This window comes from Centruroides sculpturatus, unplaced genomic scaffold (assembly GCF_000671375.1).
Source record: "Centruroides sculpturatus isolate CEXI.00-Female unplaced genomic scaffold, Cexi_2.0 scaffold548, whole genome shotgun sequence".
NCBI lineage: Eukaryota > Metazoa > Arthropoda > Arachnida > Scorpiones > Buthidae > Centruroides > Centruroides sculpturatus.
This window is the reverse complement of record NW_019384817.1, coordinates 327,284-344,724: the sequence shown is the minus strand read 5'-3', so window position 1 is coordinate 344,724 and position 17,441 is coordinate 327,284. Positions and strand designations below refer to the sequence as shown.

Below are 17,441 nucleotides of genomic sequence, written 5' to 3'. Positions count from 1 at the left end.
TTCGGAATTAATTAATTTAAACAGTTATCGGTCCTAATTTTTATTAAATAAGTTATGAAGGGTGTTAGGATTTAACTCGCAATTACATCCAATTACATTTTATAAGTTAATAAATTCAAATTAAATTATTATTTATGGGAAAAATTATTATACGAATTCACTAAATTATAAGTAAATTGTTGTATATTTATTATATAATAAATAATTGTATTAATTTTCTCTTCGAATGTTTCCTAGAATAAACTGGTAATTAATTAAGAATAAACAATGACAAATTCGGTATTAACGTTTAATTTTTTATTGGAAATAATAGAGGAAAACTTACCAAATTATACTAGAAATTCCTATTTAACTATCGTCACGTTTTATTCATCTAAAAGTCAAACGTTCGATGACAATTTTTCATGATTGATGGCGAATTTGCAGTGGTGTCTGTCACGTGTCAAATCAATATCCAGATTTTAGATGATTCATCCTATTTTTAATGCTGTAAATTTATCATTTATTCATTTCTATATTTATATTATCTCCAAATATTAACATAAAATTAATATACCGACAGAGAGAGAGAGAGAGAGAGTTTAAATTACAATGAAATTACTAACAATCGAGAGCACTTCTTCGACGTTTCATTATTCAAAAAAAAAACGTAATCAATATAAAAGGATTTTTCGAAAATAATGACATCTCTCGATAGTAATCGATGACTCACCCATTTCTTGGAAAATTAATTTTAGAAACAACAATCGATTGAGTCGAAACAACTTCCATTAACCACTTGGTAAGGGGGCGAGTAGTAAATCAGTTTGATATCGCCCCTATGGAGAGATGTAGCAGGGAAAATCAAGATGTAACAGAGTTTTATTGCGCTCCGAATGGACATTTCCATTGGAAAAGAAGTTAATGTTCTGTGTCGGATTTAAACCTCCGGTATACAAGGACAAGTTTAAAAATTGTATTCTCTATCTCTCTTGTAAGCGAAACAAAGTTTATATGACTTCTGAAAAAATTTAACGAGTTTCATTTTATGTTATTAATTCTTATCCGTTTAAATGGAAATTGCATCTTAGTTCTTCGGGGATTTTCAAAGATGCTAATGTACTTTCATCTTTGTTTTTATTTAAAAGAAAAGATAATTTATAGGTAGATTATTTACATGATTAAAAGATAAAATAAAACTGAGTAAAATATTGTAAAAGATACGTGTTTTTTTAAAAAATGTAGACGGAGTTAATGAAGTAACAGCCACTTGTAGACTGTATATACGACAGATTAGTGACGAAATGCTGAAAAATAGCGTTACTTTAAGATTAAAAGAAGTAAACGAGAAGATTTTCTTATCATCTGTGTACGAATTGTTTATAGAAGGAATAGCATCTACGGTTCCTTGTTCTAAAGAAAATGTAGTTGTATTTAATATAAAAGTAAGTTTTAAAATGATTTTATAAACTCATTTATTGTAAATTTTATAACTGGAATGATTTTTCAGGATGATACAGAAGTTAAAAACAGAATACTCAACGTCACTTTTGCTGTTAAAGTCAGAGATAAAGAATATCACGAAAGGAAAAAATTAGAATCTATTATATATCTACGACGTAATTTTCTCTCCCAGTTATTCAGAAAAGAGGTAAAAAAAATGACTTAATTTCCAACGATTTGACCTTAATAGTTAATTAAATTAATTCAACTTATAGAATAGATAAAAATTCATTAAAGCTTCCTAATGATTATGATTTTTCTTGACAGGTATTACCGTTCGAAGATGACTTATGTGTCCACGAACCGTGTATTAGTTATGAAGAATGTCATTCTGTCACGAAATATGGAAATTCCTCTAAGTTTATATCTTCCGAAACTATTATATTTCGTTCTATACACCCCATTAACACGTATTCTTGTAAATGTCCACCCGGGTTTACAGGTAAATTTTAGTAAGTTTTATTTTTCCCCCCCACACATTTTCTATATATTATTTTCACAAGCAATTTTTTATTTCCCCCCCTTTTTAACTTAAGGCATGAATCATAAATACGAATGTGATACAGAAGTTAATTTGTGCTATTCGAGTCCGTGTGAAAACGGTGGAAGATGTCAACAGAAAGAAAACGGTTTCACTTGTATATGTGAAAACGGATATATAGGTAAAGATTTTTATAAATACTTTAAGAAATTCGGCTTTTATCTTCTAAAAGAGAATCTTTAAAAGAACCTTTTGTTATTTTGCCTGTTTTAAAGATTTTTCTACTACAAAATTAGATTTTTACATTTAATAAAATATTCTAAACTTTAAAATCTCAAAGGAATTTTCTGCTTTGAAGTCAGGAATTTGGTTAAGAAAACAATTTTAACGTCTGAATAAATACATTTCTAAAATAAAATTTGTGGAAAATTAGATTTTTAGCCAGTGTAAAACAGTAACTAAGATCAATATTATTCTTTCATTAACGCAATTTACTCCATCAAAAGTTCCTTAAATGTAAATTCTCCTCCCATTGACGTATCCCTTATGCAAATAATTTATTTCGTACACTACATTAAACATCATTATCTCGAATTTACATTATATTTAATTATTCATAATATACAATTAATGATTAATCTCTCCTTTTATTCTACGCTTCAACTAGTACAAGTTATTTATTTATTTCTAAAGTTTGTATTAACATTCTTGTTGGGTATTAGCGTGTTTATTGTAGCATTGTAAAATCCCCTTATAAACAAATGGAATGGCATCGCCCGTATAGCTTTATATCGAACACGTTCACTCATTTATAAAGCGAGACAGATGCGATATTAACGTAAATATAAACGCTTTAATATATAAATCGAAGCGATCGAGAATATATCGTGTAAACTAATTAAATACTGTATATCTTTACGGTCAGTTAATTAAGCTTATAGAGTCATCATTTCAAGCTTAGAAACTGATTTTATGTAAGGTTTTTGTATGAGAATTTATTATTAATTTTAGGAAAAAAAAAGAGAATAAACTTTATAGAGTTTTTATTCGATAATAAAAGCTTAGGGATCAATCTATTTCAGTCCATCTTGGTCCCTCTTCTAGACGAAAGACAGAAATCCGAAGTTCAGACGTGACCGCCCTTCTAATGTTTCATCGACTGATACTTCCTGTCATTACTTGGGGGAATATTTTATTTCTCCAGGATACTTTTATTGCTAGTTTTTCCACTATACGACTTCTCCTCCCTTAGATTTGGAAGAGGGTTTTACTTACTATCTCTCAACGCGATAATCCTTTCTCTAGTGATCTTGAATTAAAAGCATTAAAAGCGTAAACTCGTTAATTCGTTTTTTAAATGTAAATATCTGCATAAAGTGTGAATATTTAAGTTATTTCCTATTCGATAATGAAGCCACTAACTATAAAAAAATCACATAAAAAGTCTAAAAGCGTGCATTCGTGTTATATGTTTATTGCTTAGCAATTATCAGTTAATGTCGAATTCTGTTTCCATACCAACTCTATGTTGTTGTTATCTATCTGAAATTATTTTATACTTATACATCTTAATTGTTACTATTTTTTTAATAAAGTAAAAAGTAGACAAAAAGGAAAATACGGAATTTTTTTTCGAGATTCGTAAAGTTTTAGAAATATATTAGAAAACGTGAGAAAATGATAAAAAAAAAAAAGGAAGCATTTCTGCTCAATATACCGTGTAAGGAATACATATGTCAAGAGTTAGCTGTATCGATTACTGGACTTCAGTCGATGCCGTACAATACCATGCACTTGACTGTTGACATATAACAGTTTCAGCACCATAAACTCTTCTTGATAATATCTTTCCGGGGAATAAATCTTACTTGTTGCGATAGAAACTTCTTATAATCTTTCATCGAAAATAAATTAAAACAATTGAATAAATAAACAGTTGTTTTTAACAGTAAAACCACTCAAAATTATATTATCTTTTAACTGTTACATCTAAACGGATTTTTGGCCTATTTTTTTTATTATTTATAATCAGAATTTATGTATATAATGTACTTTTCATAGTTTAGTAATAATTTATAACTTATTAAATTTTTATAGAAGATATAATTGTTATTTTTTTTTTCATACTAAAAATAAGCTGAAAATTTCATTATATTTCACTAGAGCAAATAGAACTTGGTATTATTCTATTTACTTTTAGATCGATAAAGGGAAAAATAAATCCAAGACTAGTGAAACTTTTATTAAAAATAAAATCTTAACTGAAGTTTAGCTGAAGTGAATGTATTGATTAACCAGTTCCTAAATAGCACATTCTTTAAACTAATGATAAATGATTGGACTAGTTCTTTTTTTTTTTTATTTACTTAGCTAATAATACTGTTATAGTCATGTTAAAGTAACAGAACAATTCCCTATCGATTTGAATGCAAAGGACGAGTATAATAAGGAAGAGCAAATAGGTTACACACCTATATTTTAACCTACTTTTGTAATCGAATATAATACGCACTAAATAAACTTATTTTAATTATAAAATACCATTTGATATCTCCTTTTTTTTAAAAAAAAAGAAGCTATGTTTTATTATTTTCTTTTGACAGGTGAGCGATGTGAGACGAATGTTTTTAAAGGGCGCTGCTCACCAAATGTCTGTCACGGCGATTCTTACTGCTTAAATCGTAAAGACGGAGGTTTTGAATGTTTGAATTGTACCTATGACGAATTGTGGAGAACGCCTTTATGTCAGTTAAAATCCAGAAGTTTTCTTAAAGATTCATATTTGATGTTTCCAGCTTTAAATCGTCGCCATCGTTTCCATATAAAACTGAAGTTAGTATAATATAAATGAATTTATTAGTCTTTACATAATTATTTATCAATAGAAAATTTAACAATGTATTATCTATATAACATCTTACTTAAATATTAATTTTATAATTGATTTTTTTTCCCCCCAACAAGAAATCCTTCTGCTCCTGTAAATCAGGTTTCACCTCAACACAAATATGCTAAAAAAATAAGTTTCAATATTATATACATTCAATATATAATTTAAACAATGTATATATTTTGCAAAATATATCTATACAATAACTAATATTAAAATTAATATTTTAATTTATATCTAATTAATATTTATAGAAGTGATAACAAATTGATCTAAATTTTTCTAAAATAAGAAATCAATACTTGATCTAGAATTCTGGAATTATTTTTTATCATATAGAATAAAGAACATAAAAATCAAATAAAAGAGAAACTAAGGAAACTCTCATACTATGGGGAAACTCCTGATAATCTTAATTAGATTTTGTTGCCGAGGGCAAACTCGGATGAGGTAATTGCGAGATGTTTTTTTTTTCCTCCTGCAATTTAGCAATTAAAGAAATTGTAATATCTATCCAAAATCTATCCAAAGTTTTCTTATTAGCAATGACTGATTGATTTAAACATTAAAAAAATTTATTTTTATTTAACATCATTTGATTTTTAACTGTAAAATTCAGAGAAATTCTTGATAAATCCTATAATAAGTGAATTACTGAAATGTGGATTTTATATATTAAATAAATCTGAACTTATTGGTGAATAAAAGAAGAATAAGAACGTTATTATTCAATTTAGTTATGCACATTTTTAATTCTAAAAATTATACATAAATAAATTGAAATGCTTACTTAATAATAACAATTACATAATTATGTAATAAAAGAGATTTATATTGAAATTTATTATAAAAAATATTTAACTTATTATAGTAAATTATATAAAAAAAACAATAGAGTTTTAAGTTTGTATAAAGAAATAGCGCAAAACAAAATAATATTGAATCAGGAGACAAAACGGCACCAGCTTCAGAAATCAATACTAGAAAAGAAATGATAACATTTTTTCTTTTTGTGATATTCTATTCCATTACTTTATATAACAACATTGAAATTGCTATTATTAAATGTTTTATTTTCAGATTTGCAACTCGTGAAACTAATGGTCTTTTAATATATAATGGACGTTACAATGAAGAACATGACTTCATAGCTCTAGAAATTATCAATTCTCAAATATGGTTTTCTTTTTCTGTTGGTTCTAACATCAGTAAAGTTAATGTAGATATACCTCACGGAATCAGTGACGGTCTTTGGCACGAAGTTGAATTAATATATTTAAACAGGGTAAATATAAAACATTAATACAGCATATATTAATGTTTTAATTAAACATTTAAATATAATGCATATCCATTTCAGACTATAACATTAATTGTTGATAACTGCGACAAAGCTTTATCATTGCAATTTGGAAAAATGTTGGGAAATTATGATTGCGCAAACTTTACAACATTTAATTTAGAAGAAAGGTATGATTACTTAATGGATTAGTATTATAATTTAAATTAATAATTAATATTAAAGTATTTAATATTACATTCTTTTAAAGTTAATTACTATCAAATATATATGTATTCATTTTTATTTTTGACCCTTTTCATTCTAAAAGGACCTTTTTAATCATATTCATTGTGGGTTTGGTCAGGCACACAATGGGGGGCAGCTAAGTGGTGAGTACAGAGCCTGAAAAATCTGGAATGAAAAATTCCTGGGAATTATTTGCCTGGATTTAATCAAAAGTTCCAGAGCAGTAGGCTGATCCTTAAATGCTTTGACCATCTGGCCACCCAAATCTATATTAAATTGAAATAAAAGTTAGTCTTAATCAATAATATTCCAGAATTTGATAAAACTTTTTTAAAGAACTAATGATGATTTATGCTATTTTTGAAATACAAACTTGGAAATGTTCCTATTATGACTAAAATAGTATGAATTATGATAATAATGGTTTAAGTTTTTCTTATTTCTAGAAAAAATATAACTTTTTGTACAAAAATAAGAAAGAAAAAAAAACCCATTGATTAATGCTAAGAAAGTCCAATTAAATTATCATTTATAAAGAGATATATACTAAAATTATATATATATTTTTTTATCAACATTAACTAAATACAATTATATTTTATGATGATTTTAAATGTTATCAATTTAAATTAGATTTTGGAGGAATTTTAAATTATATTTTTTTAAAGATATTGTGTTTATAATTGAGAAAAATTAAAAACAAATTTAATTTTATAAAGTTCTTAATGCTATATTATATTCAGTTCTAAATTATTTATTTTGCAGATGTGTAGACACAATGCAAACTTGTTATCGATTTTTAGATCTCACGGGACCTTTATTAATTGGAGGCCTCCCGTCATCACTCAATTGTTTACATAACATTGAAAGACATTTTGTCGGATGTATCTCTGATGTGTATATTGATCACAAACTATTAGATCTGGATGGGTAAAAATACTAATTTATTTTTAATAATGTGATTGAAAAATCTACAATAAATAATCAATTAATTTATTTACATTTGTTTTATAGTTTCATAAGTGTTAATGGTACAGAAACAGGCTGCAAAAAGAAAGAAAATTTTTGTAAATCAGATCCCTGTCATAATAGTGGCATATGTGAAGATGGTTGGGATTCATTTATATGTCATTGCAAACCTGGTTTTATAGGAAAAGATTGTGGAAAAGGTTAGCTATTAATTATCAATATATATCTAAAAAATAATAATATAAATTACAGAAATCTTTATGGATGTATTTATTCTTAAATATAAAAATTATTAGAGTCAAACTTTATAGATTTTTAAACTCAAATTTCAATTATATAAATTAAAATCATTGCATTTTAAAAATTATTTAAAATTAATTAAAGTTTTTAAATTATTTATTAGTGGAAAATATTATTAAACAGTTTTCGGGAAAAGGATTCCTTGTTTATATTCCTCGTTTGCATCCAATTCAACTTCCTTGGTCCGTAGGATTATCATTTAGAAGTAGAAAAAAGAATGGTTTACTTTTACAAATTCAACTCGGTGCTAATAGTCAAGTTAAATTAGAAGTAAGTTATTATTTAAAGAATATAACTTAATAAATAATTAACTTATGAATGTTTTCATTAATTTAAAATTTTTGATTTCATCTTAATGTTTTCTACAAATATTTAAAGATCTCCAACAAGAATTTTCTTTGATTTTTCAGATAACAAAAAGTATTCTTCGATATTCTTTTAATAATGAGAGTATGGAAATAGATAGCATTAAAGTTAATGATGGAAAATGGCACAATGTTGATGCAATTTGGACAGCAAAGTACATTGAGTTAAACTTAGACTATGATCAATTTAAGGTATGAAATTATTATGTATAATAGTTATTTATAGACAAACTAAAAATAGATTTTAAAAATTATAATAATTATTAATTAAAATAGTTATTTAAGGAAATTGTTATGTTTATATAAAATAATTCATTCATATTTATATCCATCATTACTGATATCTTTATGGTTTAGAATATTGATAACTGTAATTAATAAATAAAAGCCATTACTATCATTTCATAATTGAAGTGATCATTAAAACAATCATTACAGAAATTATGGGACTAGAATTCTGATTTTTTGATTTCAACATTTAGTTAATGTCATTATGCAATTTGTTATTATTACTTTTTGTGATATATTTTCTTTATTTGATAATTTAGAATAATAATTGTATTTACTATATGATTATTGTAAGGTTTTTATATTAAAAAGGTGATTTATTATGTTAAAAACATAATAAATTTGAATCTTTTAATTCAAAGTCCTTTTAATTCTCATGTAGCTATAATTATAAAAATTAAATTTTATATTTATATTTTAAGATTCATAATACTAAATAAAAAAGAATCATAATTATTTTTATTTTGGAAATTTACTAGAACCCTTGCTTCCTATTACTGGTAATTAATTCATGCATTTTTTAAAAAATAAAGTTATTAAATTCACAAGAAATATTAATGATTAATATTTAAAGTTTGTAAGTTATTAAGAAATATTAATTAGTTAATTTATTATTCCTTTCAAGTCATAAATTAGTTTCTAAAGAGAATTTATATGTTTTTCATAATATCTGAACAAATTTGATTAAATATTAATTCCTTGAGTAGATTATATTATTTTAAATTATGTGTTTGTAAAATTTTTATCTTATTTTTCAGATGCAAAAGGAATTCAAGGGTAATGTCAAATCACTTTACGTTGGAAAAATTTCAATTGGCGGATTAGAAATGTTAGATAGAAAACAAACCACAATAAATTTTGATGGATGTATAAAAGTATGTTTTAATTGTTAATTTTTTTGCTTCTTAACTAAAGTTTATTTGGTTTATATAATAATAATAAATAAACTAATTTTTAATTTAGGATGTGCATGTTGGAAGTATTACTGATTCATTGATCCACCCTGTTATAGAAAATAATATAGTTGAAGGATGCTATGCACCAGATGTATGCAATCCAAATCCATGTCCTCTTAATAGCTATTGTGTTGATTTATGGAATAATTACACTTGCAAATGCAAACCAGGTAATATACGTTTATTATGAAAAATTTAAATTTTTATTTAAAAATAATTAAATGGTTATATTACATTTAATTTTGGTTAATATAATCAATCAATTGTCTTAATATGCCTTAAAATATAAATACTAAATCTTATTACATTCAAATAGAAAAAAGATGTCTTAATTGGAAAAATAATTCATAAAATTTAATGTGTTGCAATATCAACACAATTAAATTTTCAAATTTTATTTTTTGTATTTCTAAATGCTTAATTATTTATATTAATTTACACCAATAAAATAATTATCAGTTTTTAATAAATATATAAATTTTATATTTAGGTTATATTGGTGAAAAATGTCAATCAGTATGTAGTTTAAACCCATGTTTGAATGGTGGTACATGTATATTTATGAGTAATAAAGATAACATTGGATACAGATGCTCTTGCAATTCAGCATATTCTGGAAAATATTGTGAAATATTATTGAATCATACATGCCCTTCTATGTGGTGGGGAAGTCCTATCTGTGGTCCTTGTAACTGCAATACTGCTAAAGGATATGATGCAAACTGTAATAAAACTACAGGAGAATGTGTTTGTGAGGTAAACTGATTTTTTAAAAATAAGTTATATAATCTTTCTTAAAAAAAACAAAAAAATTTTATATAATAATATATATACAAAAATGTTTTAACAGGAGAATCATTATAAGCCAGAAAACAGTGATATTTGCATTCCATGTAATTGTTATATGACAGGATCATATAACAATCGATGCAATTACCAAACAGGACAATGCCATTGCAGGCCTGGAGTTATTGGAAAACATTGTGATTTATGCTCAAGCCCATTTGCTGAAGTTACATTACGTGGATGTGAAGGTTAGAAATTTCTTCAATTTATTTTAGTTTGATAATTTGTATACCAAATTTTTTCCAAAAAAAAGGGGAACACAAAAATATAATCTTGCACAGGGCATATGAAAAGTTAATTATAGCACTGATTATACCATTATAATTATATAAAAAAGTCTATTAAATTAAGTATTTTATAATAAAATAGTATCTTATGAAGAATGTTCATATTTTGCTATTTTCTGTTAATTAAAAATCAAATATGACAAATTTTGTAATTTTATATTTATGATTTATAATTATTCGAATATATACTATAGTACAGTACTTTTAGGACAATAATATGAATGTTTACAGAGAAAAATTTAAATATAAACAAAATACAAATAGTTTTTTTTAGATATAATTGTATCAAAAGGCTAGCTCTAGACATTAGAAAAGTGAGAATTTTGGGAAACACATTTTTAAGAGTAACATTTCTCAAAAAAGTGATACAGTATTTTCGTAAAAAAATAAAGAAATCACAATTAAAATTCTTTGGTATTTAAAATTAATACAGTGGTAACTCGTACTACGAACGACTCCACCTTCGAACGCTAATTTGACAAAAATATACACTGGAAGCGTAGGCTAAAGGGGAATCTATTCTTCGCTCAAGTCGTCTCTCGCTCTAGCTTTTGAGTTACGCTCATATGCTTTCAGAGCTTTTTATGCTTTATTTTTGGCGTATTTAGTTGTATATATTGTGTGTTATTCGTCGATTTTCAACAAATTATTCCTGTAAATTTTCTTCGTCAACAGCTTTTGAGCGCCCATACGTTTTGAATCCTTTAATTCGAAACTTCTTGAACGGAACTTTATAAACTACATTTGACACGTTAGAAGTTTAGGAGCATCTTCCCCTACACATTACACTATAACATTAGTAATGTTATATTGTTAATGTGTTAGATTTAATTATAACAGTTGTGTAATTTATGTTAAAGCTGTTAAAAATACGCAAAAACTTCCCGTTCGACCCAATATAACCTTTAAGTTACTTGTTAGCCGTGGCATCCGAGAAGTGAATGGAAGCATGAAAGTTTAAGAGGAAGGTTGTAATATTGATGATGGAGATGAAAAAGGAACTTACTGCGAAGCATTAAAGCGGTATCATCTGTCGTGGATCTGGTGGCCTTGTATAAGATACCGAAGTCGACAGTGTGCGACTAGTAAATGCAATTTTCAATTTATTATACAATATTTACGTATTTTACTTATGGTTTTCATGTTTTAATTTATTATTAGAGAGATTGCGGCCGACGTTTTCATTGCGAAAACGTGTACGTCGGACGTTCAGCGCCGCCTTCCTGTGAGCCTAGAAGTTTGACAATGGCGTTTGGAACGTCAGTGTTATTATGCTCGACGTTCCAAACGCCATTGTCAAACTTCTAGGCTTACAAGAAGGCGGCGCTGAACGTCCAACGTACACGTTTTCGCGATGAAGACGTCGGCGGCAACGTCTCTATTAGGACATTTAATTTTATTTTTAACCTTAAATTATGCACATTTGCTGTTTTAAATTTATCGAAATGAGTATTTTTTAGGGTCTGGGAATGAGTTAATTGGGTTTCAATTTGAAAAAACTGTACACCTATAAATTTCCCTGTCGCTTCTCTGTCCGCCTTTCCTTAATTTCGAGAACGGAGTTAGATAGATGAAAGACGAGACCAAATTCTTCCTGTAAGTTTGGAAACCTTAGGGTCTGGAGGCCTCAATTAACTATATACAAGTTCCGATTCAAACCGGAAGTCACGTTATTTCAATTCAAAAATTTCCCCCTGAAAGGTGTTAGATAGATAACACCGGCACGACTCTATTGTTAAACAGGGATTATTGATATACAGGGACAAGCTACTAATTTGAGGTAGAGAGAATATAATTTAAAATGAAAGTTTATTGAAAATAATTTTAAAATGTTTATATTAAATGTTTTATAATTTGTTCATTTAACTTTAAAAAATTAGATTTTTCTTTTTTATAAAATAAAGTAATTTTTATGTTATTTACTAGTGATATACAATGGATGTCCTAAATCATTTAGTAATAATATTTGGTGGAACAGAACTCCCTTTGATCAAACAACGGTACAGCCATGTCCGAATGGTGCAATTGGTAAGTTTTAGAATAAAAATAATTTCTTACGACTAAAAGTTTAATTCTAATGTTTATGAATTGAAAAATATCATATTGGTCTGAATATAAGGCGATCTCCAATTTTGGGATCCTTACTTTTTGAAAAAAAAAAAGCAATAATGAGACCCGAATATATTGTAAGTCGACCTTTTATTAAGTTTATTTCATACAAAAAGTTAGCAATTTTCGTTAAAAAATTTATAAAGTTATTAAAATAAAACTTCATCACTTTCATCTTCGTCGGAACTTTCCCTATCATCATTTCTATTTTCTATTTCGTTGTCATCATACTCTGTTCTGTCAAAGTTGTTAGTAACACATTTCTTAAAGCCCTTTATAATTGGGTTTTCACTAACAATATTTCATAATTCTACAGGGTGGGAAAGAAAGTCACTTAACATCTCTGCTACAGAATATAGAATGTACCCAAAGAATGTATTGATACATTGAGCATATCATGTAACGTGCATAACTCTGTAACTGTTCAAGGTAGGTCAATAAAATCTTTCAGCAACCAATTCTTTGTGAAATTCTGACCCCAAATGATGTGTCACACGACCCCCTTCCCATTTACAGTTTCGGAGTTGCATTCAATATGGCCACCATCAAGATGGCGGCCGTGCGTTTAATTAACATACATCAATCTGTATCCCCTTTGTCTAATGTGTTCCTGACATGAGCGAATTAACTTTGGGTACGTTCTATATTCCGTAGCAGTGGTGTTAAGTGACTTTCTTTCCCACTCTGTACTGTTCTAACTGTTACAAGAGTATGTGAAATTTTTATCTGTTGATTGATTATAAAAGTTAGATGCGCTCATTATATTGTTTTATTAGTAATTTTTACAAATAATTGCATTTATATCATACCCAGTCGATTAGAAAATTTTACTCAAAGGGTTTTTGTTTTATAGAAAGAAATATGTGCATTGGTTACCTATATTATAAGTGAAAAATTTTAACTTATTGCTTCTTTCTGTCGACATCAACAAAAATTAAATTAATAAAACTTATAGAGCTAAGGCCGACTCAACCGACGATGCAACAGTTGCATTTGCATGGGGTGGCAAAAAAGTTGTTTAACGTAATTTAACATAATGGTTTTTAAAATTTTAAACGTTAATTTGACATTGGGATGAAGATGCAAAGTAAGCCTATATATTGCAAGGGACAGCAAAATTCTTAGAGCCGGCTCTGTATAGAACGAAATCGATGCAAAGCATAAAGGCATTCCTCACTTAACCACCGAGTTCCGTTCGTACGATCAGATCATTAAGCGAATTGATCGTTAAAAGAGGAACTTAATTAGCTTTATTTATTTTATATAAAGAAAATATCTAAGGGAAAATCCAACTAGATAACTTTGTTTTAATTTGCATCTCTTACATATTGCAGAACATAAAAATACAAGCAGAAAAAATTATAAAAATGATGTACCAAAAACATTAAAGTTTATTTATAAAAAGAAGACATTCAGATTAATATTTTAGTTGTTAAGTGAGGAATGTGTATATACAGTCGACCCCCCTAAAGCACTGTTGATTTTTCCGTTTTATATGAATTCCATGTTGTATGAGTCACTTAGATTTTACAAATACGTGAGCCGTTCACAGCCCAGCACACGTATTTGTAAAATCTAAGTGACTTGTACAAATGGAATTCATATAAAACGGAAAAATCAACAGTGTTATAGGGGGGGTCGACTGTATATTAAGCCAGGGAAAGTATGCTTCCTTTCATGTTTTACATGTATTCTGGAATATAATATAATAACGATATAAATTTTATTAATCTTTAGGTAATGTAATGAGACATTGCAGTCTAAGAAGAGGATGGGAAGAACCAAATATTTTTGAATGTACATCAAAGTTATTGCTACCACTCAGAAAAATTGTAAGTTCAGAGATTAATAGGTATTTAAAATAGTGATCTGATTAAATAAAAATATAGAAATATAAAAAGTTCAAAAAACTTTAATAAAGTTTTATCTTCTTTTGAATAGTTATCCAATATTGAAGATAGAAAAATAACTTTAAATTCAAGTGTAATTGGCGATATTATGGAAAAAATGACCATTATCCATGAATTACAAAATGTTTTATTTGGAAATGATATTTTTATCATTTTTCAATTACTTCATTATATTATAAATTATGAACTTCAAGTGGAAAAGCAAAATTTATTGTTTTATCATGATAATGACTTTATTCATGTAAGTATTAGTATCTTGTATTTGGGTACACATATATTAAAATACAAACATTAATACAGTAGGATTAGCAGATATCAAGTAACATAAAATTCTACATAAATTTATGCCTATCCTAAGTAGTTTCAGATGATTGCTTAGACATTTGTACTATGCAAATATCTATAATCAACAAAAAATATTAAAATGTGTTTAAAATGTTTTTACTATAATGAATAATATTTTATTCTGATGTATCTGAAGATATGCAGCAAAATTTTATAGAATTATGTTTTGGTGTAGTACTTCAGAAAAATACATGCAGAGTATTCACCACAAAGTGAGTAGCATTCAGAGATTTTTGTTTAGAATGTCAGAAAGTAGAGAAACACAGTTTGTTGACTTAGAATGAGATTCAATGATACTAGGAGTGGCTTACATAACCCATTTTTTAATCGTGAAAATACACCACTTACAGTAAATCCAGCAAGCCATCACAAATATTTCTACTAAATCTTTTGTTTGGTGAAATTATTTAACTAATTTTAACATAGAAGATAGTGTAATATAATAATAAAACTTCAGTATAAATGAAGACAACATCATGCACTGTTTCCAATAGCTGAGCATAAGTAAAGGTACACTACAGTATTCTACTGTCATACATACAGCATAGCAGTGCTGCTACTATAATCCTTGCTGAGTAAGCTGATATTTTATTGAAGATGTTGATTTTATATGAATATGTTTACTGGTAGACTTTATTACAACAGGTTCTTACAGCTTGCTGAAGATTTTTAGTGGTGTCCTATTTAGATCTTGTTGCCCACTTTCATTCTTGTATGAGCTATACAAGATTATTATAATTAGTATTGTAATGAAAATAGTATGAATTTTTTATATACCAGTACTTTTACTGTAGATTAAGCTACAGTATAACTATTTAAACATTTCAGTTCTAGTTTACCATTAGCTTACTATATATTTGGAGGTTGACTTATACAATGAGTATAATCTTTATTTCCAAATTATAGCCTGATTATTTATGGCAGTTGTGGTTGTCTATTTGCTTTACATTGAGTTTCGGTTGGTGTTTATATTTGAGTATACATTGAACAACAACAACCTGGAATTTTGATCTGAAAATCTGATTTCAAAATAATTTTTTTTGATGTATTAGTTTCACTCATAAGTATGAATAGTCATAAATCAGGACTGATAAGTTAGTTATTTTATAATTCTGGATTGTAAATTTTCATTGCTTTCAACATTAAAATGAATTGTTTAATTTCTCTCCTAGATTTGAGAATACTTCTTTTTAATTATTAAATATCTCTGCAAACTGTATCATATAATTGCTGATACACCAAGAAAGCAAATAGACATTTTGATGATAAACTTTTTTGTCAACAAAAATTCTTCCTGCAGATTATTGCAGAAAAATTATGATAATTGTTGTTTAAATTTAGTAATTTATATATCATTATTTTTACATTTAATGTTATACAGGGTGTCCCACTGAGAGCTGACTAACTTTTTAAAATTGCAAATAATTCTGGAATGCATAAATATAATAGCAAGCTGTAAAAAGTGAACATATCTTATTTAATGTCAAACAAATCCACATTACAAAAGGTGTTGAAAGTGTCTACCCCAACATCCACATACATTGCAACACAATGTTCCATATTTGTGAATGTCTTCCACAACATGCTACTGTTGATGGCAGCAATTTCATGATAGATGTTTTCTTTCAGTTGTCCAATAGTCCTGGATTTTGTTTGCATAAACCTTGCCTTTGTCTTAGAACATAAAAAAAAATCTGGTAGGCTTAAATCAGGCAATCATGGTGGCCACAAACCTGTTGAGATGAATCAGCTGTCAAAAAATGGCTGGATTGCTTCCATACTGGCATGATAGGTATGGTACACTGCCCATTCTATTTGAAATAATCTTCCTTAAGTTCATAATTGTCCAGTTGGTTCACAAATTTGTTGAAAATGGACAAATATTGGTTGGTATATACAGTGTCTACAAAGAAAATTGGATCAATGATGCAAGAATGGGTTACCCTTGCTCCTCTTTATGGCATGCAATCAATTCTGCATGAAATAATGAACATTTTAAGCCATATTTTGTGTTGTTACATGCATATGTTTTAGAGTTATTTGCAAGTATAAAGGATCAGCCCCCAAGTGGAATAACCTGTATTACCATAATTGTATCACTTTAACTTATTATATTTTCATAATTATACTTTTATAGAGTATTGTATTAACTTCAGGCAGCATTTTAAGTCTTCACTACTTATCTCAATGGAAACAAATATCAGAATTAACAGGAAGAGGTCCAGAATATTTATTAGACTTATTAGAAAAATATTTAATGGTGATAAGTAAGCCCGATGATGAAAATGTGATTTCACCTTTTGAAATTGTCACTGATAATTTAAGTATGTATAATTTAAAATTGTTTTTATAATCAAAATCACATATTTATGACTAATACACTATCATATTTTCTAGTTCTTGGTATAGACACAATTGAAACTATGGTATATCTCAGTCAGTTTCAGAAGAATAATTCGCATCATCTTTCAAGTTTACCTTTCCTTGATTTTACGTTGTCATCAAAAGCTCCTTCAATTATATTGCCTAAGTATAACAATTATCCTAATCAGAAAAAAATAAAAGGAGACACAACTAAAGTCTTTATACCATTAAAACTTATTGAATCAAAAATTCCAAAAGGTATTTTGAATACAAAATGATAATAAGAGTTCTAATTTTAAATATTGATTACTTTTTCATATA

The 17,441-nt window shown here is 27.2% G+C and overlaps 1 protein-coding gene across 1 annotated transcript in view; it reads left to right on the top strand.

Annotated features, from left to right (window-relative positions):
* LOC111629865 (protocadherin-like wing polarity protein stan) overlaps nt 1-17,441 on the top strand; it is a 31,332-nt gene that overhangs the window by 8,950 nt on the left and 4,941 nt on the right. Inside the window, exons 2-21 of the mRNA XM_023373775.1 lie at nt 1,225-1,424; nt 1,490-1,630; nt 1,750-1,924; nt 2,019-2,144; nt 4,567-4,795; nt 5,934-6,138; nt 6,214-6,323; nt 7,147-7,311; nt 7,396-7,550; nt 7,754-7,920; nt 8,061-8,207; nt 9,062-9,178; nt 9,267-9,429; nt 9,750-10,015; nt 10,110-10,293; nt 12,319-12,420; nt 14,239-14,333; nt 14,443-14,652; nt 16,894-17,080; nt 17,154-17,378. Of these exons, the coding sequence (XP_023229543.1) occupies nt 1,225-1,424; nt 1,490-1,630; nt 1,750-1,924; nt 2,019-2,144; nt 4,567-4,795; nt 5,934-6,138; nt 6,214-6,323; nt 7,147-7,311; nt 7,396-7,550; nt 7,754-7,920; nt 8,061-8,207; nt 9,062-9,178; nt 9,267-9,429; nt 9,750-10,015; nt 10,110-10,293; nt 12,319-12,420; nt 14,239-14,333; nt 14,443-14,652; nt 16,894-17,080; nt 17,154-17,378 (3,369 nt within the window). The remainder of the gene's footprint in view (nt 1-1,224; nt 1,425-1,489; nt 1,631-1,749; nt 1,925-2,018; nt 2,145-4,566; nt 4,796-5,933; nt 6,139-6,213; nt 6,324-7,146; nt 7,312-7,395; nt 7,551-7,753; nt 7,921-8,060; nt 8,208-9,061; nt 9,179-9,266; nt 9,430-9,749; nt 10,016-10,109; nt 10,294-12,318; nt 12,421-14,238; nt 14,334-14,442; nt 14,653-16,893; nt 17,081-17,153; nt 17,379-17,441) is intronic.